Consider the following 26,054-nt stretch of genomic DNA (forward strand, 5'->3'; position numbering starts at 1 on the left):
AAACACATGCTGCAGACATAGCAATATGCTGGCACACTGGATTTGAGGACCAGAACACCTGAAAGGGATGAAAACTCTCCCGAGCTTCCCTGGAGAGAGTTCTCCTGCAGGTTGCAGTCCTGCCTGCTGCCCCATCATAGGGATGGAAACCATCAAAACTTGGAAGATCCCCTCTCTGACAGCATCAGGCACTGGGCAAAACACAAGTACCTTCTTGACAGAGCCTCAAAAACCAAATCCTCTCCTCCCTGAGTCTGACTCACCTACTCATTTGCCCCTTGTTTTCTGAACCTCTTGCAGCATTGGGAAACAATTCCTTAACTGGTTTATTCTAAAACTTGGTCCTTTTATCCATAGTCTTTTTTGTGTGTGTGTTATTTTGAATAAAGGACAAACTCTGGCCTCACTATTTCTACAGAAGCAGGGAGACTTCCTGGCTCTCTCCTCCTCCCTATTTTCAAACTATTTGCCCAGTCTCTCAAAGGATGCTCAACTTGATCAAAACCATCAAGCAAAGGCTGAAATATCTGCTTTTGAATCCTAATGATGTGCAAGAGCAACAATCACACCTGATCTGTCAGCTGGAGGATCGTTAACTACTCCTCAAACCCAGTAATTTTGCCCTACCTTTAAGGAAAAAATAAGAATGTTACTTTTGGATGAGAAGAAGTTCATCTGCAACTGGTAGCCATAATTAATTTGTGAGCTCTTAGAGCATCAATTTGAACAGCAGAACATGAAGAAAACAAAAGTTTCCATCATTTTTCCTTAAATTGTTTGATACTTACTATTCCTCCCATCTTTGCCTTAAAAGGCAGAATGTTCTCTTTCTGTTGTCACACGGACAAATGGAATACTATTTTTGAAATCGTGCCCAATTAAGCAAAAAAAACTAATAAAAATTTAAATACATGTATTTATCAAGTAAAATTTAGTGCAATTTATAATACTATATTTCCTCTCACGTTCATTGTACCAGAAACACTACACTGGGAAGAGTTATGAGCAAGCTACTCTAAAGTTAAACTGGTAAATTCACATTCCAGCTATCACAAATCATCCATTTCAGCTGTGAGGACCAAAGAGGCTTCTATTAGCTTCATCAACAGTCACAACTTCTTAGGGTCATAGTCAAGTACAACTAAAACTTACTGACAAAGTAAATTTCTCTGAAAAATGTATTGGTAATGCCTGCTTGATAGCTCTTTGCAAGTTTGAAAGCAACAGGCACATCAGTGTAGACTAGTGTTGCTTCAACTTTTGGAAAAAAAAATTACAGCAAGTCCTCTGCAATTCTTGCATATCGCCTCAAAAGTCCACCATCAAACATCAAGTGGAAATGGATGAAATAATGTCAACAACAACCTGAGTTCACATATTACTGAACAGCAGCTCTCCCAGATGCTCATCTTGGTCTGAGAAACTACAACAAGCTATTTTTTTGCAAGTTCTTGTTTTAAAGCTAAAACAAGAACAATTTATACAATAGGAGACACAATACTCATGTTTTAGGGACTAAAAACACTAACAGGAGATGAATTAAGAGAAATGAGGGAAAAATTCAATTCTTACACGTTAAATACCCCAATTCCAGCTTTCTCCTGTGACTCTGGAACATCTCCAGAAGGTAAAACAGTGAAATCCAGAAAGCAAGACGAAGCTGTGGGCATGTTGGGATGGACCGCTTGAGGGATGAGGGAGAACTGGGTATCGTCCCTATCAGAGAGCTGAATAGATTTTTTGCTTCAGCCAGCCTTTTTTCGTTAAGGGAAAGAAGGGGCCAATTCCCCCTCTGACTGACAAGTACAAACCTTAGCCCAGGGCAGGAGAGGGTTTAAGGGCAGTAGCTCTGCCGGGCATCAGACCCAGCACTCTACTAGACCGACTCACACATGCTCCCTGAGAAGAGAGCAGCAAGACGTGAAAACAGCAGGTCTTGACCTTAATAGCAGAACACAAATCTCTATGTGCCTCCAATTTAACAGGACCAAAACAGAAGAAAAAGTACTTATTCAGAACAAAGATTCTGTTATTAAAGAAGAATGTGCTGTTTTGTTATTTTTTTCCCCTTCCTCTAAATGAGCAAAAACCTCATCCCTCCCTCTGCATCTTAACAGATCAGGCTATTTACATCTGCTGGTTTTTGTTTGTTCCGCTGCTTGGACTCACAAAGATCTGCACTGAAGCAAGCTTCCTGAAATCACAGGAGACTTCCATTACATCCAGTAGAGTCAAAGAAACTTCTTAATGTTACTTCATTTCAAATACTGTCTTAAGCAATGGTTCTGAGTATCTGAAAAATCACCAAATCACCAAAACCAAACAAAAACCTCAAAAAAACAACACACACATACACGAACAACAACAACAAAAAAAATAGCCTTCACAGTCAAATGAAATATTATTCCAGGCAGGTACGTGTAGCTATAGCCGCTCCTCTGATGTAAGGGCACATTTGATCTAATTGGAAAAAATATTTCGAGTGCACTGGGAATAGTCACTGTTAACTGAATGCAACAACAAAAAAGGAAAAAAGAGCATGCAGACCCGAGGGAATTACCAAATCAATTAACAACTAATTCAGGAACTAATTTCTGTATTGCCTCTTAGCACAAAACTGTATCTTTAATTTCTGCTGCAATAAGCATCACCATGATAGTCCTAACACACTCTGACGCTTTAAATGAGTTTACAAGTATCTCTTTTTGATTGGCTATATAACATTATTTCTTCACAGTTCAATGCAACCATAGCCGAGTGCTCTGAAATATTTAATTATACTGGTAGCTACCAGTTAACAATTTGCAGAACCACAGTGAATGCAAAACATTTTAAAAGTAGTAATCAACTAATTAAAACACAGCAAAATGTGTATGTTCTGATTATAAACAATTGCAGAGGAATTACACAGAAGATTTCAGCACTAAGAGTATTGAGCTAGAAAGCACACCCTCAGATTTGGACAGGCATATCCAGATACTGATTACTGTGATTAGACAGAAGTGTGACACAAGAAATTATACCTTCCACTAGATAAATAAATGAATAAAACAACGTCACCTGCCAGTTCCTTGTTAGCTGCAGCATTTCAGACTTTTGGAAAGCCGCTCTCCAGAGATGCCAACACAGGATTGTAAACAAGTATTTGGAGGCCTACGTGCACAACAGTGTCTCAACTTTCAGATTTATTAGCTAAGTCAACTCAGCCTGTCCTTTACAGGTGGATTTACCTGACACCAGATCACTGGCCACGTGACTCGATAGAGTCGACGCAGAAGGACGGCAGCCAGCTTGGAGATGCAGCAGCAAAATTAAGACTGGCTTGTGAATATTTTTGTCCACAGTTTGCAAAAATGAGAGAAATCAGTGGCAGAGAAGCCAAGATTCCTAAAGGTGGAACAAAAAAAAAAATCACATTGAGAAAGGGCAGTAGACCAGAAACAATACTGCTGAGTAAAGAGCTGCAATAAAAGACGTGCAGATATGGGAGTCAGAGTACAACTTAGGGCATTTATTAAAATAGGCAGCAGCACGGTTTTCTGCAGCAAAGTAGAGCTGGCAAAAATTTCTATTTCATCAGATTATTTAAACCAGGGAACAATCCCATCAAACTACAAGTCCTGTCTATCCACTTCAAACTGGCATTTACTTGTTCATGGTCTCCTATTATTGTCCCTACGTTAACATTAAGAATTTGCAAACTATCTGCATGAAGAAGCCAAGTCTTCCAGTTATTCTTCTAGTTCCTTTTATAGAAGAGGAGCCAAGGGGAAGCACCCTCTTTCCTAACCCTAAACTCTGTTGTTCAAAGTACCTAATTAAACAGCACAGGAAAATGTAGGTAGGCCATATGCCCCAGACGATCACAGAGCGATGCCTGATACTGATATTTGCCTCCTGAATCCGATTTAAAGGCCAGCAAATTTTCAGGCAGAAATGCCATCCATTGCTGAGAGTGTTCAGACTAAAACCTGCTTTCATTTACCTTCTGATTAACTGAACAGCAATTCTTACGGTGTGTACAAACCTGCTGCTAATTCTGAACTCTGCGCTCCAGTTTTTTTTTTATACCCCTCACCCAAAACACCAGGGACACACCAGTTCATTTAGGTGACATTTGCCTGACATCCGTGCAGTATAAAGGAGTTCACTGACCACTAAAGACTAATACTCTCAGAGACACTCTCAAAATACATTTGGTATATATATTTTTTCCTTTCCTGAAAAGATATACACCACGACACAAGAATTAGCCACCACAGTAAAAGTTTAAGAAATGGGCACCTCCTCATTTTTTTGAAAGTAAGTGCATCTAAGATACCATTTTCTAGATAAAACTATGCTGTCCTTTATTTAAATTTTGACCATCTAACTTTTTAACCTTGCACAAATCTCAAACTTGCTTAAAATATCCTGCTGTACAGCCAGGAGAGACTCCAAGGAATGCCTGAAAGTCAAATAAAAAAAAGAAATGTTGTCTGGCAACAACATGTGTTGTCTTGCTCTTGAGTCAGCTCAAAGAGAACATACTAAGTCTGTTTAATACATCGTAATAAATGAACAGCAATTGCAAAAATGCCTACTTCAGAGCACTGCCTGAAAATCAGAAGTAACCTTAAGCTCAGCTAAGTGAAGAGAAGGAAGTTTTCACCATTCTTCACATGATTAAATAAGTCACTAAATAGGAACTAAATCAATAGGAGTGTGGGGAATCCTTTGGTGTACAGCAAAGAGCAGAGGCTGCATAGGAACGGTTTGACTCTCTGTAAATGAAGCAGGAACTTCTGGACCTGAGCTCGGTAGGTGACATTTATTCAGAAAGTCACATTACATAAGACACACAGAGGTAAGATTTGGGCAAGTAAATCACAGAATTTCATGGGTCCTCCAGCAGTCTTCTGTTGATCTTGTTTCGAAACGTGCTTGGTCACACATATGCAAGTCATTTTAAACTCAAATTATAACTTGATTTCATGTGCACATGGAAGGGAGAAGTAGTAGACTAAGACTTAGTGCTCAGCACCAGGTCCCAGGGCCTGACAGCACACTAGCTGGCAGCTTGAATCAGTCCCAATCTTGCCAGACCAGTTTTATGGCCTGTCAAGTCAGATGAATTAAACAAGAGTAGATGCTCAGATGGGTGCTTATTTGTTCGCTCGCGCAGTAGCATCAAAGTAAACATTTACGTTCAGGAAACCTGCTGCAAAAAGCATTTGCTGTTGATGACGATGGTGGGTCTCAGCTCTGACACTTGCCCGAAGCGTTACAGTGCTCTTCTGCTAGTGAGGAGGACTAAGGAAATCGGTTTGACTGACTATATGTGGCTCACAATTTTACTTCAAAACCTATTTCAAAGATACTGCTGTTGAACCTTGATGAAATGCTCTAGCAGCTGTATAGTCAAGCTCTTGCTTTTTCATTGGAAAACATATTGCAGATTTGATGTTACTGTCCACGACTACACAAAATTGTTATTCCATACGAGAGTCTTACACATGTAACTGCACACATAAATGCACCAGCTGGAGCTAAAAATTAGAAAAGGAAAATGAGGTTACAAAGAGGAAAGAAGAAAATAGTCAAGAAGAGGCAGCACAGGTCGGACTGATTTGCTACTGTATGGAACTGAGAGAGGAGAGACTGGAGGCAGAGGGGCACAGAACGGCAGACAGACACGGGGTTATAGAAATAACATGGGGCAAAACCCATTAAAAGCTCCACAAGTGAAGCTTTAAACATCTCTCTCTTGACCTAAATAAACCAGCAAAGATGACACGGAATGTAGATAATTACTACTTCCCACTCATTTTGTCTAAAAGATTTAAAAACATAAAACACTAATTCCTGAAATTTAAATGATCAGAAAGCAAGGCAATACCTTCTGCATTCTGCCTAAGCCTCAAAATGCTGAAGGAAAAAACAGTTTCACGACCTATGATGATCCCACCCCACCTAATGCTCCTTAGAGCCCCCAGCTCCATAGCAAGGCTGGGCGCTGGGCAGCGTGAGCTAGGCTGAGCTGAAGGAGACAGGCTGCTAGAGGTGACTAGGACAGCTTCCCCCCAGACCCATAACAAGAATGAATGCTAGAACCAAGTCCCATAAAAAAAGAGTTTTAAACAAGCTACACTTAATCCTCTTATTTTTGTTAACTGCTGCATCTGAGTTGCTTCCTTGATGCTTTTTTTTTTTTTTTTTTTTCCTCCAAACTCTAGCTGGTACATTTGTGTGTGCAGTTATACACATAAAACCATATGCATCAAAAGAATTCACTAGCAAGAACATTAATTAAGTAAAAAACTCCTTACTTCGGCTTTTTCAGTACACCTTAAGTATAGCACAGAGTTTTCCCTGAAAAGGAAATCTTTCTGACAAACTGCTACAGTTGGATTCTTCTATGATTACGGCACTCGAAAAAGAATTGAAAGCTGATAATTCAATGACCAGACTTTAAAAAAGTCGAGGAGTTCTCAGGAGTCCCCAAATTAACGCAAGTTTTTCTTTTCTTTTTTCTTAATTTTGCTGATGAGGAAATATAAGTCACAGCACACCTTTTCAAGTATTTCAGAAGTTAGGTAACTGAAGCGACATCTTTCATACAAAGAAGTGAGATGTTTGCCGAAAACATTTTTGAAAACTTTTTTTTTTTTTTTTTTTGACAAATTTATCACCATCTTCTTTTATACAACTCAGGCGCACATTCTGAAGATTCAATTTAGTTTACATCCATCTTAAGGAAAGATGGCAACACGTGCATGCAGGATCCAAATTCTTTGTTAAAAATCAAATCAGTGTTTCAGCTACAAAGTTCTGCCATGGTATTTGCCAACAGAGTTCCACAGGGATCTTCGACATTACCTAAAAAATATTTGTCTTTCTAAATTCAGCGTAGAAGAGAGAAAATAGCTAATCTCAAACTGGCAGGCAAAGAAGGTCATTTGAAATATCACCTAAAAGCTTTCAGAGTAAAGCCTGAATAAGATAATCAACTTTCTCCATTAATATAGCCATTTGCAAACTGATAGAAGTGAACGGATTTTGAAGTTCACCTTTGCAAGTCATGGATGGCAAACTCTTCACTGCGTCGTTGGTGCAATGCTAAGTGCTAGAACATTTATTTTTTCCGCCACACTTCAAGTTTGCTATTCCGAGACAGCAAACTCGGGGGCTGTGCGGGAATTTGGAAGCACTAGGTGTGTAGCCTTTCCTGGCGTAAGCAAAGGCTTCGGGTGTCATCTCAACATCTATTTTGACCAAAGCTCCAGCATTACAATTTTGGGTAAAAGAACACTCAAGGTTACATAGTTCTGCTGTATAATAATACGAGCATCTGTGATTAAGTGCAGATGCCAAATACAAGAATCCCTGAAAGCAAAAAGTCAAGGCCAGCTCTTATGTATTTATTTACACTCTAATCTAGAGGGGTGGTGGGGAAGGAGAGAGAGGAGAGGGAAAAAAAAAAAAAAAAAAAAAAAAGGAAAGTGCACACAGCTGCCATCCCCAAAACAGACCTCCCATCTGCCACCCACGATTTGCATGTCACCTTCTCCAGGCTCATTTGTACTTCATTAACTGCCATTGACTTAACAAGATTTATGCAAATGACACCATAGGAGCTCGCTAACTCCCACTGCAATCAAGTGATTATGTACGTACAATTCTCCACAGCAATGAAAAATTAATACATGACAAGCCCACTCACCGCTGAGCGGAGCTTCTTGCTTTTATTTTTCTTGTTGTTGTTTTTTTTTTTTATTATTATTATTGGAATATGTCCTCCTGATAAAGATTCAGTAAGCCCTCAAAAAAGAAAAGCCATCTTTCCAAAGCACTGAAACCAAAAAAAAAAAAAAAAAAAAAAAAAAAGTGGGGGTAGAAAATACGTCACCCTAAAACCTATAGCCTAAGGTAAGCCTAATACGTACTTGAAAATATTCATCCAGGATGCCAGGGAACAAGCCTTCATTTGCGGAAGAAATGGTTTTGAACAGAGGATATTCCAGCTCGGCGAAGCCGTTCACGGTAACTTTGTTTCAGCTGTAGCATTGGAAGAACTAAGACAATGGCACAAATATTTCTAGTGTAAGCGCCTCTTTCTCAGAAATACAGAGCTTTTTATAGATTTTAACTTTGGGCCAGTATCATCCTGGACATTTTGGGACTCTGCTTGTATCAGTGGAGAGAATTAAAACAGCCTATGAGCAAGGTTGCAAAAAAATTCCCAGCAATTATGTTGAAAACCAATCATTTTGGAGTTAGATCGTAACATACCAATGAAGTAAAAGTGAGGAATCTCCACACAGTCTCTTATAAAATCTCCCAAAAGTTGAAAGATATTAAACACACAATCTTAGCATTTTAGGATGTAATTCCCCACCACCACCACCCCTTTTTGGAAAATTACAGCATTAACAATTACCAAAAGACACTGAAAGCACAGAATTTTAAGGCATGCTGATGCACCTAAATAGCAAGGGGAAAGCTGGCTTCTCATTTTATAGTGGGTTTTTCAGTTTCTTGAGAAAATGGACTTCTTGAAAGTTCACACACCTGCGAGGGGTTTGGCAAAAGCAAGCCCAGATGTGTTAAAAACATACTTAGGCAGCATTGCTTGTGTTCTGCGTTTCTGCTGGGAATAAGGTTGCTCAGAACAGCTTTAAAATGGCTTCGGTTAATAAAACCATACTTAGCGTTGTAGTGAAAAGTGATTTTTAACATTTAGAAAGGACACAGAAAATAAGATTAAGCCTGTCAAATCAGAGTGTTTCCAGTTAAAAAAAGCCATGAAGGAGCACGGTATTTCCTTACAAGGACAATTTCCCTAAGCATATTTCCCACCAAACTATCTGGAATCTGGGGAGAAAATATAGGAATTAAGGACCATGGTACAACTCGGCTTCTTTTGACCAAAAGACCCACCAAACACCTGCGCAGACTGCTCCCAAGGACACACTGCCACCGCTTCTGTGCTGCTGATGGATTCTCAGGCTAAATCAGCTTCGGCCAAAGTCTTTCTGTTGGTTCCCCTTAGCATGCCTTCTAGCACTGGAGAACATCTCACATTCTGTCATCAAAAAAGGACGTTTCCAATCTCCAATTAACATATTTTTACATTGAGAAACACCATTTCTGATTTTTGGCAGACTTCACGGGACAAGAATCACCTATGTACAGCAGGAATACACTGGATATCTAAACCACTGATTTTAACATCTGAACGATAAGACTTTCACTCTGTTATTATTTTTTTTTTAATTATCTTTCACAAGTAGCATTTGGTCAACTGAGCAAGTAGCATTTAGTCAAATTCACAGTATTAGACCCTAAATTTCCTATGGGAGCTCGCTTCCCCCACCCCAGTAAACCTGCTAATAAGTTCCACTGCACAACCGGCACCACTGACGCACTGATCTGCATCTACGAGCTTGCATTTATGCAAGAAGAGGTCTCTTCTAGCCTTGTGCCAGCAGGACAGCCTGGCCAACAGTTCTTAGGGAGCATTACTGAGATATAAACACTGTAAGAACCTACAAAGAATCAAAGAAAATACTGACAACAGATAGTAAAAAGGCCAAGTCACTACATGCCTTTAAAGATGTCCCAAAGGCAGAGTAAAAGAGTAAGTGCACGAAGAACAACCCTGCAGTGACAAGACCTTTCCCAGCCCTGGATATGACACTTGGTTCTGTCATGGGCTAGGGCTGCAAGGTGACTTCTGGGCTAATAGGAGGACAGGCATTGGAAATCAGGAGGCTGAAAAGCTAAGAAGGAGAGGGAAAAAAAAATCTTTAAAGATAATGAAATAGCTCTACCGCAGCAAGATTGTGAATACCGCAATCTGCACTGAACTTCCTGAGAACAGATTTCTCTTTCTGGCCCAGCAATCATTTATTTGCTACCAAAAAATGGAAGAGGTTTGCTATTGAAAAAACACTGTCCCCACAAGCATACTAACATGATAGATTATTAAAACTTTTAGGTCAGAAAGATCCTTCTCACATCTGTCTTATTCACCATAAAACCTTAAAATGCAGAGAGACACCCTACAGGAATTCCTACCGTTTCAGTGATGTCTCCAAATGTCTTGCACCAGTGGAGCCCACCAAGATGACAAGCAGGCTGGCAATGCAATACAATACCACCAGAGCCCGAAATCTGCTGTTAAGAGCTGCCCTGAACAGTCTGGCAGACAACTAGCTTTCCCTGCCCAATGTTCAGGGCAGCTCTGCAGCAAAGGACCCGGCAGTGCTGCTGGACAACAAGTTGACGGCGAGGCAGCAATGTGCCCTTGCGGCCAGGAAGGCCAATGCTATGCTGGGCTGCGTCAGGAAGCGTGCTGCCAGCAGGTCGACGGAAGAGATCCTGCCGCTCTGCTCGGCCCTGCTGAGGCCACATCTCGAGTACTGCGTCCGGTTCCGGGCTCCCCAGTACGAGAGAGACACGGAGCTACTGGAGAGAGTCCAGCGTCGGGCTACCAAGATGATCAGAGGACTGGAGCATCTGCCCTCTGAGGAACGGCTGCGAGAGCTGGGCCTCTTTAGCCTGGAGAAGACAAGACTGAGAGGGGAACCCTATCAGTGTGCCTAAGTATCTGAAGGGAGGGTGTCAAGGGGATGGGGGCTCAACTCTTTTCGGTAGTCCCGTGCCAAAGGACTAGAGGCAACGGGCACAACCTGAAACCACGGGAAGTGCCGCCTGAAGACGGGGAGGAATGTCTTCACTCTCACAGTGACCGGGCACTGGAACCGCTTGCCCAGAGAGGTTGTGGAGTCTCCTTCTCTGGAGACGGTCAAAACCCGCCTGGCTGCAACCCTGCCTAACATGCTCTAGGTGACCTGCTTGAGCAGGGAGGTTGCACTAGATGATCTCCAGAGGGCCCTGCCAACCTTACCGATTTTATGATTCTCCCACGGCAAGAGTTTGATGCTGGCTTGAAAAAATACAGCTGGTAATCAAAGACCACTTTAAACTAGAATATATTTTTATATTATAGAGAAACATTCTCAGTATGAATGCACATTGCATTTCCATTTACAATTAAACATTTCCAGTTAAAAAAATAAAAGATAAATGCTGCTTCCATTTTACGACAGAAAAATAACTAAAGTAGGTGAGCAGGTCAAAGCAGCAGTCAATTGAGAACATATTAAAAAAAAACCCAAAAAGCTGCGTATCTAAGCATAAATTTCTCTTCTCTCCCTCATTTGTTAGGCAAAAAGTTATAGGAGAATTATATTCACTGCTATAAACTAGGGTATTTGGCAAATATCAGCTTCTTTTAGACCTGCGGGTATTATCACAGTCCCTTCCATCTCCTTCCCAGCATTCAGTAACACCAAGGAAGAAAAAAGTAGCTTCATCACATCCAACACTCATTTTCCCTGGGCCAGAAGCATTAAGTTATTTGCTTTTGTCTATTTTATGCGGCATCTTTTTGCAATTGAAGACAGCACTACTTCTACTTCGTCTTATCTTGTTTCAATGGCTAGATGATGACGGTCTTCTGATCTTTACTGAAAACTATAAACTAGAAAAACTTTGAGCTCCAACATTCATTCTCTTAATGCACAAATATGGTGCAAAATACTACTGATAGCAGCAGTCCTACAACCCTGCAGACCACTCGACCTCCCCTCTTCCAGCTCCCAATGAATAGGATACAGCTGCCAACTAAAGACCTTCTCCAATAGTTTTTGAGGATTGCTCATACTTGGCAGAAGGCAATTTCTGCAATTGGGATTAAGAATTTAAAGTACAGCTTCCCAAAAGACTGATCTTACTCAAAGGACAGACGAAAGTATACTATGTATTCTTTGCAGTAGGCAAAGTAGGGGATTCAAGGAGAATTTTTCAATATAGAAATTCAGGGTGACCGTAGCGGGTATCTTATTCCAACCTGGCAGCGCACACTTACTCTTCGGAAAGCATCAGTCTCAAGACAGGCTTTCTATAGGTGCATTTTTAACCAAAATCATTTCATACAACAGAACTGTAGAAGAGAACAGTACATAGGCTTTGAACCAATAGCGAAAAGTGCATTCCTCATTTTTTCCACTTGCATTTGCATTCACAGGCACTTTCGTTTAATTAGCATTACACCCCCTCCCACTCCCTCCCCAAAAAACTATAGCCAGCCTAATCCATATCACACCATACAAAAGCTGGAGAAAAAAATTGCAGCTTGTTTTGAAATCTCCTCTCCTGAGCACAGTGCCAAACACATTGCTCAGCTAGGTTCAAACCACTACTCTGAATCACAGTGTTTGATTAAAATTTGCCTACTACTGATTCACAGAGATGACAGCAGTTTTGCTCTCTGAGGGTGCAAAAAAAAGTATTTTTAGCTGCCTTTTAAGTAAGAAAATCATCACGTAATTAAGAGTTCAAAGTCGTCTCCCCCCTCCCCCCCCCAAAAAAAAAAAACCAAAAATCCCCCCTCAACAGCAAAGCAGGAGAACCAGGGCTACCTGACAAGATGAGGCAGGGACCGAGGAAAGATTGAGAAGCAACCAAGGAGATAGCAAGAGTCTCACCGGAAGGTAGGAAAGCACCCAAAAACCCTCAAAACACTTAGGGAGTAAGAAAATAAGCTGCTTTCACCTAGCTTTTATGCCATCTACAGCACAGTAGCTCACCAGAACGCAAACACTTGCGAACACTGTTATAAGAACTATTTGTGAAGCATCCCATACAAATGCTCAGCCCAGTGCTCTTCACGGCACCAGTTCAGTATAATTTAATTTGAAAAAGCAAATCATCTCATTCACCCAAATACTTTGCAATAGATTGCAGTATCGCTTTTGCCTTTTACAAAGGAGTGCTGGCAGCAACAATTTAGCATCCAGTTTCCGGGCTAATGAAAGTGCATCTCGGCTAGTAAAACAGACCAAAACAAATCCTTGAATTCAAGTCCTGTTGTGTAATGAGGAAGTTTAATTAAGGCCACACATTACAGCTGTAAATGTTCTCTTATATAATAAGGTCTAAATGAAACTGAACCTAATCAAAGTTACAATTCCTTCATTAGCAAATTACAAACAAGAGCGCACAGCTGACACACCGGCTATGATTATCACAACTAATTGCCTCGTTGTTGCAAACCAGCCTGAAACTGTGTTCAGATGTCCGTCTGCGGTAGCAAATTAGGGCCACATCAGGCTATTTCTGCGATCACAAGGGGCTCTTGTACAGCGATCTGATTTACCCCTGTCGACTGGCAGCGACCGGCCCAATCAAAGCACTCTCTACAAAGGCAGGCTTTGAAGCCAGCGCAGCCTGGAAACGCGCTCCATATGCAGGCCGGCAGACTGCACTTCATTAGGCCTGTTGTCACATTTTCCCTCTTCTTATTCTAATGATCCTATTTTAATACACATAGGAACCTCTCCTAATTGATGTCAAGTGAGTGACTTCCACATTCATCACCAGAGCACATCAAACAAATCTGGGCACACAGGCCCAGCACCAGCGTGCCTGAGACCTGAGGTGCGCGTCCGACTACGGAAAGCAAAAAAAATATATATCTATATATGTGTATATATATCTACGTATATCTATTTCAGCATACCTGTTTAATTGGGATCGCACGACCGCTTCCAATGCTGTCTGTTCTGCTCTCCAGGACCTTCTTCTCTTTGTCTGGGTCACTCCCTTTTCGAGACTGCAGAGCAAAAAGAAAGTTTGTGTGCCGTTAAATATGGCAGTTAGCATAACAGATGCTTCCCTCCCCCCCCCCCCGAAGCAATTAAAAAGGGACATTTTGACACAGTAACGTAGATCTGGGAGGGATGGGAGGAATCTACAGAAGTACACAACTGTCTCAAAATCTGAATTCTAAAACACCACCTCTGGTCTTTCGCCATCCACTTGTTTAAAAGGGTATTTTGTTTTAAGGAGTTGCAGTGGCTCCAAAGAAGAGGAAAGGTTCATCAAGGAAACCCGATACCTACCTGTATACACTCAAATACGGCCTGTCTCGCATCCAGTGTGAATTGATGCCACCTTGATCACACGAATTAATTTCTTTTTTTTTCATACTACTTTTAGATCATTAGAAAGCGTGAGCTTCAAGAATTGGGCAGCGACTGATGCGGAAGAAAAGTTACCTGAACACAATTTTAAAACAGCATAGCGAAAATCGATTCAATGCTTAAAACCTCAATTGCCTCCACGCAGTACTTGCTAAAGCGAGAGCTCCCTTCGGAGCACAGCTTTCTTCAGGGCCTTATAAAGTTACACTGGAATTTTAAGATGATGTTTAGATTCTGGTCCATTACTGCGAAAGAAGGTACAAGCGTAATGATTTTGACAGATTTATTTTATTATGAAAAAAGGATCTGAGAGTCATCCTCCTTAATAACCCAACTGACAAGTGACAACTTCACTCCATTACTTTTCAATAGGAACATTACTCGCACAGTATTGAAAACGGGGAAACGTTTTCACGTGCTTTTCAAACGCCAGATGATATATGAAACGAATACATTTGCGGACGGCCAGCGCCACAACAGAAAGCTGATGAAAACCACAGCATTTTGATTTCCAGGGCAGCTTAAAGAGATATTTGAAAGACACCAAAATTAGGAGCAAGATTAAAATCCCAGCCCTGCCATTCCCAGATTGTACCGTTTGGCAGCCAAAAGGTTGGAAGGAATAAAATTGCCCAGAGCAGTTTCCTTCGGAGGCGAGGGAAGGGAAGGGGAGGAAAAACCCCACCAAGGAGGACTTCACGTAACACCATTCTCAGCAACACATTTACCCAGCGGGGAACCTGCGTTTTTCCCGGCTCCGCCGGGAGTAGGCTCCTATCACTAGTTACTATGGTTAGGGGCAATGGAATGACATGCCAGGGAATTAAACAAAGAATAAATGAAAGCAAGCAAAACAAGTGGGAGGGATGAAATCCAGCGTTCGAGATAACTATTGTTCCTCTTCCTTCAAGACAGATTTCAGAATCTGAAAGTGCCACTTCCCAATAATAAAACGCAAAACAAAGCTTCAATGGGGCGAAGCGGCTGGAAGTGACAGATTTTAAAGAAACTCAATGAAGGTAGCCAACTCTTTGGGAGGGAAGTTGTCAACTTGAATGTTTCTTTCTATTTGACTTTTTTTAAAAAAAAAAAAAAAAAAAAAGAAAAGATCCCATCTCTGAGAAGCAAACTAAATATCAATGCGCTGATTAAAAAAAAAAAAAAAAAAGATTCACATGTTCCATTCCATAAAAGTAACTGTGTCAGGAAATAATACATTGCACATAGAAAGGAAATAACTATAGACAAAACATTGTCAAGTGCTGACAATATAGAAACCTAGGAACATGCTAGGTAAATTGTTATAGCTGCCTGCAATCACAGAATACATGATTTTTTCAAGGGGAGAATTCTCCCAGGCTCTACCGTTTATAAAAGCAAGTTGCAGACAACAGCACCTTTCTACAGGCGAACAGGAGAGTTGAGGCATGACAGACCCCAGTACCAACAGGTCAGACAACCCAAAGGTAAGAATGCCGAACCTCTAATAGCAGATCCTGAGATAGGAAAGACTGAGATAGAGTGGTCATTTTAACAAAACAAAAGACAAGCCATTCTTGCAATTTTAAAAGCATGTAAAATAGATAATGTTGGATGTAAGATGGGAGATGCATCTTACTGAACCAGCAGTTTATGTAATTGGCAAGTAGTTACAGTTATTTCTTTAGTGAAGTTTACCTCATTTGCATCTTAAATCCTCATCTTGGCTATACACTATTATTTAGTTCTTCCTGTTACTAGCAGGCATAAAACACAGGACATTTACCCTCCTGCTTTATTTCTTGATTTATTTTATCACCAAAGCAGAAAGTCAGCTATTGCAACAATTACTTGACAGAAAATATTCATAGCCAGTGAAATCATCAAGATCAGATACTACACGCAATGCACTTAAACATTAACATGGCTGAAATTCCCAATCCTATTCCAACTCACATACTGTGACAGATTTAAGGCAATTGCATCTATTTGCTACTTAACCCAGTTTTCTTCCAAAACAAGAAAACCTTCATAAAGGAAACTAAACCTATCCCCTGTTCTAGGTAACAAGGATCAATTTGCAATCAAACAGAAATTTAAGTGATAGATGCAAGCAACAGCTTAGGAAACAAGCACAGCAAAAAGCCCCAGAGCTGCACAATAAAATATTTTCAATTTCTATGTCTGTGCATAACTACCTGTAACCAGAAGTACAGGACATCTATTCGTTCAGCTGCAGAACTCCAGGTTACAACCTAGCTGACATGGCACGAAATCTGTGTTATAGCAACGTTGGTGCCGAATACCATGTAATGCATGCGCTGAAGTAACTGAATAAACAACATTCAATATGCCCAGATCTTAACAGACAACATTAATTCACAAAAGGCAAAAATTATTATTATTTTTAATAACCATGGCACTTATTTTTGCCCCTATTTTTCCCCAGATATTAGGCATGAAGACAACTGTCAACACTTTCTCAGGTAAGCATATCCACTTCTCACACTAAGCTATTGATTTTTGTAAACCATAGCTTTAGTCCATTTGTTTATAGCAGATAGAGCTGCCTTAAAAGCCTTCTCGAACCTTTTCCTCGGTTGTGGATGCGTATATTTCTCCTCATTCACTTTCTCAAATTTGCACCTTCTCAAATTTAAAACATCTCCAGTTTTCCAAACGTCACCTACACCTAAACAGCCCTCACTGCATTTTATTGAAGACAAAAAACGGTTGGTAAATGCTTCTGAGAAGCTGTAACAGTTCTTGGTTCTGACTATTTCCAAATTTATTACTCTGCTTTCAGTTTCTAGGATGACACTGACATCTAGTGGAGTTAATAACCCACGAGTATTCCCAAACAGGGACAAGTATTCCCATAAATAGGGAGGCAGAAAAGAAAACCCATGCAACCCCTATGAAATGTCAGCACCAGATCTTGACAAGCTTTCAGATACCACTCATTTTTGCATGCTTTGGTGTTAAAATTAAAGACAAATGTGTTATTTTAATTAATTTGTAGGAGCTTTACGAGCTGTAACTTATCAAAATATCGTTCACAAGATAGGCAGATGAGACACGATCTGCGAAATGCTGCACTGTCACACCAGACTCCAAAACCGCGATGAACTTGGTTATTTGCTAAAGGCTTAGAGATCAAATTTTGTTTAGGTTACAAGGAAATAGTCTCACTAGTTTTGTAAATGGTTGCCTGAATACAGCCAGTGAGCAAACTGCCTCTGGGAAATGGACATGACATCACCTTTGGAATATAAAATACTTCTTAGGATGACAAAGAAGATGTGGCTTCCTAAATGTGGCTAACACAGCCACAGCTGCAAAAGAACACAGGTGCAAACCCAAAGGAATTCTGTGTTTGTTATAAGCATGTTAAAATAGTGGCAAAAAATTGCTTTCAGCGCTACAGCTATACACGCAATAGTTTTGCTACACAAAACTTCTGGTAAAATTGCTAAAAGCAGCAAATCATCACTCAAGGCTTTATTCAGGTTTCCAAACTACATGTGCGTAACCTGCCACGGGGGGCCAGTCAAGCTATTAAATACATTTTCTGGTTTCTCAATGAAGCCAAAACCAGACAGGTTTGAAACAAACAGTCATTTTAATCTCTGTCACATCTTTTGGTGCTGGAAAAGAGAAGTGAACTGACACTGTAGAGTAATAAAACTAGCAAGTAGCTACATTTTCTAGTACTGCACAGAATTTCTCTGGAAAAAACAGGCTGAGACCTCCCTATAAACTCCCAATACTTTATTAAAGCAGCTCAGGGCAGCTGTATTCTTTAGTACAACGTCCAGTTCGGGGAGTAGAAGCCCAGCTTTCTCATTGATCATTGGAAGAGGGAAGGCTGCCGAAGCACAGAACCTAGACAGCCCTGTGAGTTCAAGTCAAGTGCTCCAGAACTCAACCACGAATTCATCTGTTTCACTGAAATTCCCAGTAAGAAAACTGCATTTAGGCTCTGGTAAAGTCCTCAGATATAAGAGCCCCAGGGTAATTCTAAGATGCTTTCATTTTCAAACCTGCAGATCCATCTCAATGCTTCTGTTTGGATTAGACCAGCTCAACTTAGCAGGGAGGAAGTTCAGTCCTTCATCACCAACCACTACTTAAAATACAGCAACATTGTCTTCCTTGGCTCACTCACCGTGAAAAGGTTGGATCGGCGCTTGGACTGTTTACGGACAGGTGTTGGTGTGTTGGCAGTGGGAGGAACATCAATCCGTAGCTCCTTCTGGCTGGTGCTTGGAGTTGATGGGACAGAGGAGGAATAATCACTTAAACTCCCTCCTCCATTACTGGTCTGCAAGGATTAAAGTTAGTTTTAAAAAGTGATACACTGCTTGCAAGAAATTACAATGCACAGCTGTATCTTATTTAGTCCTGATATCCAAGATTAGCAACCTCGGCTCAGGAAAATAGCAGGCCTACCCTACTGCCACTTTTCCACACATTTCCTTTCCAAGCCTTGGAAATGCATACATTTTTTGCTGCCATTATTTTTGAAAAAAATAGATATTTTTGTTTATACGGCAGGCACATTTTCATTCTACACAGTATAACCTTAACGGGATAAACAGACTTTCATCTGTTTTATTAGCAGCATAAGCAAAACATGAAAAGGCTGTAAATTATACTTTTCCATTTCAAAATGGAATATACCAAATTCTGCCTCAACCGTAAAAAATATCTACTGCTATGTAACTTTATAGTTGGACTTAATCTAGACTGGACCTGTCTAGAGACATCAAATCACAGAGAACTAATCATGAAAATGAAAATAGTTCAATGTTGTAAAACACTACCATAATGATAGATAGTTCCTAACAAATGTACTGAAGGCATGAAAACCACAGGTAGAGGAATACAAAACTTTTAAGGAAGCCATTCTAATTCAATGAGAGCAGCCAAAAAAGTGAAGCTACAAAGTCTCACAAGGAGTAAATTATAATCACCGAGTAAATGTAACTAAAAAAATTAATGAAATGATGCAGCAACTAACAGCAGGAAGTTGAGGGTATCAGACAGAAAGGACCAAAATGTGACTATTAGAAAAGCTTTATTTTGTTTTATAATAGATAATATAACCAAGTATTAAAAAACTCCATTTAAAAGGGATGTGAAAAGACCTTGGAGAGAAAAAAAAGTAATGCTTTTTCCCTATAAGATACAACACATCCTTTGAGGGGGATGTATTTGGTGGCTAGGGACTGAGGTGGGCAAGGAAGAAAAGTGCAGAAAAGTGCAGCAGAAGAGCAGCAGCATATAAAGGTTCTTGACAACAACTCATGGGTATCATATGAGGAGAAAAATAAAGGTTTATGATGCCCACAGAAGGGTGAAGGAGAGCATCTTGGAAATGGTCAAGCTTCCTAACAGGAGCAAGCAGGAGGAGAACACAGGGTATTCTCAGGATGTCTGAAGAGAAGTTGCTTAAAAGGAAAAGAAGGAACTTAGTCTTTTACAAAGCTCCTATTCTGGTGACTGATTTTACATATGCATGAAGCTGCCGTAGGAAGGAGGCACTCCTGCTGGGAGGCATCAGCAGGCACTTCTCATATAAACCTTTGAGGCCAGTGTAAGCACCAGGGTCGAGTCACTAGCAGACCTGATCTGGCAGATGAAACCTCCAAAGGGTAACCAAGTAGGAGACAACCCTTCTTCATATCATCCAGTGGAACTTACTTTTTGGGACTGCAACTCCTGACTCTTCCAACATTTCCAGATTTGCCTCCCCCCTCCACCCTGTCTTATTTATTTTATTCAAGAAATGTAGTGTAGAAAGAGGTGTGAGACAAGAAGTCCACGTCTGAGCTGAAAGGCCAGTGAATGCTGATAAAAATCCAGGAACCTGAAAGTCATTGTTTCTCCATAAATAACAAGATGCTCATCTCATTTCTGGGTGACAAGACAGGACTTGCAGTACATCAAATAAATTTTTTGATGGACGAAAGTTTCTTCTGTTCCCTCTGTAAACAGCAAAAGAGGCAATAAAATTTCATCTTCCCCTCGTTCTGACTGACCTGGAGAAGAGTGGCTGCCAGGAAGCCAGAGGTAATGGTCCTGGAATGAACAGAGGATCTTGACAGAGCTCTTCTACATGTTCAAGTGCACAGAGAAAGCAGCAAGTAGAATTTGGAGCTGGCCCAAGAGTATAAAGCAAAGGAGATGAAAGAACATGAGCCGTAATGACCGTTTTTAGTATTCTACCAGAGAATGGTAACACAAGTGAGAAATGAGCAGGGCTGCTTGGGAACAAATGACCTTAATTTACCCTGTATTCATTTTCCCCTCTCTCTGTGGCACCTTGCTGTGATACCAAGTAATGCACTAAACATGTTAAGATAGTAAATGACCTGTGTGAAGACAGATGCTGAACCTATGGAAATTGGAGATTACCTCTCCAAAGAAATGTAGAAAAGACTCTTACATTAAAACAAACACATTCCCCAAAACACCACAAGAAAAGAAAAGATATGTAACCAGGACACTGTTAAAGCACTCACCAAAAATGCACCAAAGTTCAAACACCCAAAAGCTTGGAAAATCAGTACACAAAGCAGTAGGGGAGCCTTAAAACATAGCTGACAAAAGAAATTATAGGAAGAGGGTAGCTGGAAACTCAACAACTGCAAAACAGCACTTAGAGAAGGAGAGTGAGGATGCTGGGAGAAGCAACTAGTGTCAAGAAACAGCTTCCATGCTAGAGTGAAGACCTACTGCCCACTTTGGCAAGGAGAAGCCCAGTTGGGGCAGGCAGGAAAATCCAGAGAAAGCAAGCAAACTGGGAAGGAGGAGCTGAAAATATTTAAGATGAAATCCATGCAGTTGCAAGGCTCATCACAGAATGAAAAAAAAGATGATAATGTGATGAATATGCTACAGAAAAGAAGAAACATCACAAGTCTACATCTCAAAAAAAACCAAACAAACAAACAAAAAAAAACACTACTGCCAAAACACATCCTTAAACCATCCTATGCAAAAAGGGCAGGAAAAACACAAGAAGAAAGGATTCAAATGTTGTACACTGGTAACAGGATTTGAGCCTCAGGCAGTTAAAAATAAAAGGATGCAGCTATGTTTCATTTCACAATATTGACCAGCTTCCCAAGTATGCATCTCTTCGCATACATCTCTTTCTGTTAACTAAAAATAGATAATAGACCTCAAGCACTCATTTTCCAGACAGAATGTATAAATGAATCCCTCAAGTCTTACCTTTTTAATCTTTTGGCATCTTACAGCATCGTTTTATACTTATTGTGCTGACATACTGTCTCCCAAATTTTAAGTGATTTATTTTTAGGAGTGAGTAACTCCTAAAGGGAAATACATATACCTACGTGTATTTACCGGTGTTAAAGAGATGAAATTCAGCACAGAAAGTCAGGCAGTCTAATCCCCAAAGACAGACCCTGGTACAGAACAAGTCCTGCAGCCAATGCCTTCTCTTTAGCTAGCCTCACTGGATTTCTGACCTTGTAAATAAAATTACGAAGTGCTTTCAAAATAAGCCATATGAAATCCACTGTCAGCAGAGGAAAAAAAAATCTATTTCAATAAAAGACTTAAAAGTGGAAAACCACAAGGCTCCCATAAAATGAAGGGATGGGTACCAACACTTAAAAAGCTCCAACTCCTATTCAGGGTGCCAGCACTTACAGCAAACACATATAAAACCATGTGGCTACTCTGAAATGCCTGGATAAAGAAAAGGGTTTGACCAGAATGAGCTCTGACATGACTTTCAAGCTCTAGCCTGCACAGACAGTAGCAATGAAAAATGCAGCCAGACAAGAACTTGGAAACCATATTCCTGGTAACATCTGAACCTGATGCACTGCTAACAGAAACAAAAGGATGAGTGGTCTCCATCAGGCTGTTTGTTTGCATTGGATAAAAATCTAGAGATCATGCTGCATTAAGACTGCAGAAAGTTTCCCGCAATCAGTATGCAAGCGCTTAATAACAAGTTCACTGAAGTGATGTATGGGATTTAGGACACATGGCAATAGCTATAACTCACAGACCTTAACATTTGTCCAAAGCCATAAAAATCAAGTCAGTGAATCCAAAGAACAACCTTCCTTACAGCACGTGTAACCCTACACATAACAAATACAAACTCAATTGCTGACTGTTGACAAACCGGTCAAGTTTGTGGCAGTCAAAACCAATCAAATAAGTGCTCTAATATACATGAGGATATTACACAGCTTCACGTTACCTTTTCAATCACTTTTTTTTTTTTTTTTACCCTAAGCTGCCCTCAAGAAATGAATGTATCTGAAATGCCAGCGCAAAGGGCCATTTCTGTGAAGCACTGCTCTTACCAGAACCACAGCAAAGGGGACAGAAGTCCCCTTACCAAGGGGACTTACCCTTCCCCAACTGAATCCAGGTAGGGTAACTGTTAGCCTCAGTAGAACCACTTACACAGATGCATCCTTGCTTGGCTTTCTAGGGAGAAAAGATTTTCTCACCTTAAGACAGCATGTCTGCTCCCAAGCATGCTAAAAGACTTCTGGACATACATAGTACAAGCCTACATATATATTTTTTTTTCTGGAAGAATGAAATTCCTTTTTCTAGGAAGCTAGATGGTCTGATGGTCACTGAGCTTCAGCACAGTGTTACAGAAAACTCTGAAAGTCTTTCATTTCAGGGATTTATTGATTTTTAATATGTACCTTGTACAAACTGCCAGTATTGCAGTTACAAAAATGTGTATACCCTTAGCCTCTAAGCAGGCTTACATCTGTTGCCACATAGACCAACAAAGCAAAAAAAATTCAAAGTCATGGCAACAAGCACTAATTTAGCTGAATCTAGTCACTATACAGAATAACACAGGTGAAGCTATCGTTCTGACATAACTTGACCAAATTGGTCTGTTCAGTACAGTTACCTCAAACATAGATACTGTCCCAATGAAGTACCAAAGTGCTAATACCATTAATGACATCCCTGTCAATATCTGATTAAAAAGTGAAAACTTTTTGGACGATTTCCTTAATTTTTTGCTGAAAAAGAAGGACCAAAGTCAGTCAAGTCCTACATTTTCATCAAAGCTTTTATGTATTGCCACTTTCACTGGTAAGCAAAATCAGTAAAAAATTTACTTCGCACATCAGGAGCTAAGCAGTGACCTAAGAAGGTTGGACTTACCCTCAGATTTGCTAGCGACATGTTCTTGGCTAGTCAGTTATAAGAAAAGGACAAAATATTCACTCTGTGTCTCATATAGATCATCTGGTACAGCAAAATACTTCATAAAGCACACATGGTACAAATATCAGGCCAAAACATGAAATGACAGCATAGAAGGAATGAAGTTAAAATTCCTGTTCTTGACAAGTACCCCAGTATGAACGGACTCTTTCTACTCTCTAGAAACAGCAAGAGATCCTTCAATAAAGTCATCTTTAAATATTGCTTGAGGAGGAACGAATGCAAGATCATGCATCTAGAAGAGAGAAGAGATATCCAGAGCCTTCAGGAAGTCTGGAAACAGTTGGAATAAACTAAGCCTTGATCAAAGACCACAGATTTCAAATTGTATGACAAGATGCCTTCAGTTTCCGCACCTTCTGTTCTTGGAGTGAGGAAGGAAAAGCATATTTCTGCAATAATACAGAAGCCTCCTGGAAAACACTCTCATCGCAACACATTTTTCTTCACCGGGTTGTGTGCAATTTTTTGCTTGAATGTCTCATTATCTCAGTTTATCATCTGAAAATACTAGAGCTGGGAGTCCAATTTATTCAAGTCAGGTTGGTCATATAAAACCACACATTCAAAGACGGATTTTAGAAGAGACTGTTTATTCCTTGCCTCTGCAGAAGACAGAAATCTTTGAGCATGCTGCCATGCTATTGCTGGAGAGCCTAGAATACAAATTTGACAGTAGATTATAAACATACATCCAGATAAATGACACTCAAGATTTTGGCAAGTCTAGCCTTCCTCAAGAAGATCAAATTGTCTGTTCTGTTTTCCCATGTTAGCAGTTTAATCCCATCCTTTGGGACATATTAGGAGTTGTCCCTCTCAGAAGCTTCTGCCTTTTCTCATTGTAACTACAAGGTGGAAAACAGAAAGAACAGACATGGATGGGCCAGACAGACAGAGCATCAAGAGAATCTGAAGATAGTTTGGTTGTAAGCTGGTGAAGCCAAAAAAAAAAAAAAAAAACTCAGTGAAATTTAATAACATTTTATTAATGGAATGTGACAATAGGCTTCAGTGCTACACTGTCAGCAACTGCTTAATGAATAACTAAAAGATCAAGTCTGAATCTGAAGCTTAAGAGACCTTGGAAAGAAAAAGATAATAGAAGGTTGAACAAAAAATAATAGGAATGCAACTGTGGCCAAGTAAAGCTTGAGAAAAGAGGAAAGAGTACACCTACAGAGGCACCAAGTTTTAACATTTGAGTTCTGAAGACTGCACCATCAGGTACATGTATCCTGTGTGTGAAACTACACAAATGAGTGACTAGCCTTTTTCTTTCTCTTTCAAGAAATGTTAGAGAGTACTTAGAAATTATCCTGTAGATACAAAAGCTTTACAATGTACTCTGCAGTCATATTAAATATGAGTTTTGACCTCTATTCTCGGATTTGTTTTGCAATTACATGGAAAGAAAAACTTGCTTAAGAAAAAACTGATAAAGCAGTGCTGTCTCCTCCTTACTAAAATGCACAGATATTTCAGCAGTATAGCTCATTCCAAACGTTCCAAATGTTCCCAAAGTATTATGGTATCTTCCGATTCAGTGCTTAACCATAGTCAGGTCCCATATACAGTAAAACGATGGATGATTAATCAGATTGCACTTTTAACATATTATCTTACATATTTGGACAACCTTGAGGTAGAAAAAAACTTTATGGAGGCATAGTGCAAGTACAAATAATGTTTAAATTTGCAGCACGTAGCAGTGAGCTAGCTCATGTGACAGTATTCGAGCTACAATAGTAAGTACATTAAGCTCCACACCTCTCTCGGTGTGACATAAATCTCCTGAGAGCGAAGTTTCTGACCAACGAACACTTTTCTTTGCAGTCTACATATACAATCACACTGGGAGCAAGCCTACACAGGAGCATTCATGCTTGGGTAATACTTTTAAACTCTGGCAGCATGGAAGGTGGCGTGTACAAAGTCCCTCTCTGTCATAGCAGAGTACTTGTAGTACAGGCATATATTGCAAAGTACAAGCAGACAGAGTCAAGCGCCATGTGATCACCAGATACTTCTACAACAGCATCAGCTTTGATGAAGATACAGGTACAGCTCCAAGTAACTAGCCAACAGGTTCCAGGGATAAGGTACGTCACACTAAGACTGGCACATCTTGAGCCAGAGTGCACTGAAAGCTGAAGGTGGTGCTCACTTGGGCAGCCTCATGATTTTTGGAACCATGACCTCTACTTTCAGGGTCTGGGAAGAACAAGGAGTCCTTTGCACCTGTTTGGTATTAGCAATAGAGTCTTGCAACTTAAGCATCTTCAACCGTACAACAAAAAAGCCTTCCTGATATGCCAAGACATACAACTCAACACAGACAATTCCATTCCCAAAGGAATGAGCTCAGGGAAGAGGAATGGCTGAATGGTTTCCTGAATAAAAGCAGAATTCACACTACTTGGAAATAAAATTCAGCATGGTCTACAAGCATATCATACCTTCAAAGATTGGTGGGAGGGCACAGCAGAGGAGAAGGAAAGGTGGGAAGGACACAAAGAGGAGACCAGATACAGAAGCAACTAGACTTCAACTCTTCTGATGTGCATTTCTCATTGACAGGAAAAGTAAATATCTATTCTGGCCCATACCCTATGGCCCACAAAAGGTCCTCAGAGCACTAAATAACACTTCTTCCTCTCAAATCAACTTAGTCCAACTCTTAAAGTGTTCAGAAAGCCCAGAAGATGAGCTGTTGACAAAAGTATTTCTCAATGCACCAAATAGATCAATTGTTTGGTAGAAGAATATAACCAATATTGCACCATCCTT

The 26,054-nt window shown here is 40.2% G+C and overlaps 1 protein-coding gene across 5 annotated transcripts in view; it reads right to left on the reverse strand.

Moving 5' to 3' along the window:
* AGAP1 (ArfGAP with GTPase domain, ankyrin repeat and PH domain 1) overlaps positions 1–26,054 on the reverse strand; it is a 375,973-nt gene that overhangs the window by 164,116 nt on the left and 185,803 nt on the right. For 4 of the 5 annotated variants that reach the window (XM_062578166.1, XM_062578163.1, XM_062578167.1 and 1 more), the window contains 2 exons: positions 18,178–18,333; positions 13,568–13,660 (listed from right to left, as the gene is read on the reverse strand). In XM_062578166.1, coding sequence (XP_062434150.1) covers positions 13,568–13,660; positions 18,178–18,333 — 249 coding nt within the window. The remainder of the gene's footprint in view (positions 1–13,567; positions 13,661–18,177; positions 18,334–26,054) is intronic. The other variant, XM_062578164.1, reaches the window with a different exon arrangement.

This window comes from Rhea pennata, chromosome 6 (assembly GCF_028389875.1).
Source record: "Rhea pennata isolate bPtePen1 chromosome 6, bPtePen1.pri, whole genome shotgun sequence".
Taxonomy (NCBI): Eukaryota; Metazoa; Chordata; class Aves; order Rheiformes; family Rheidae; genus Rhea; species Rhea pennata.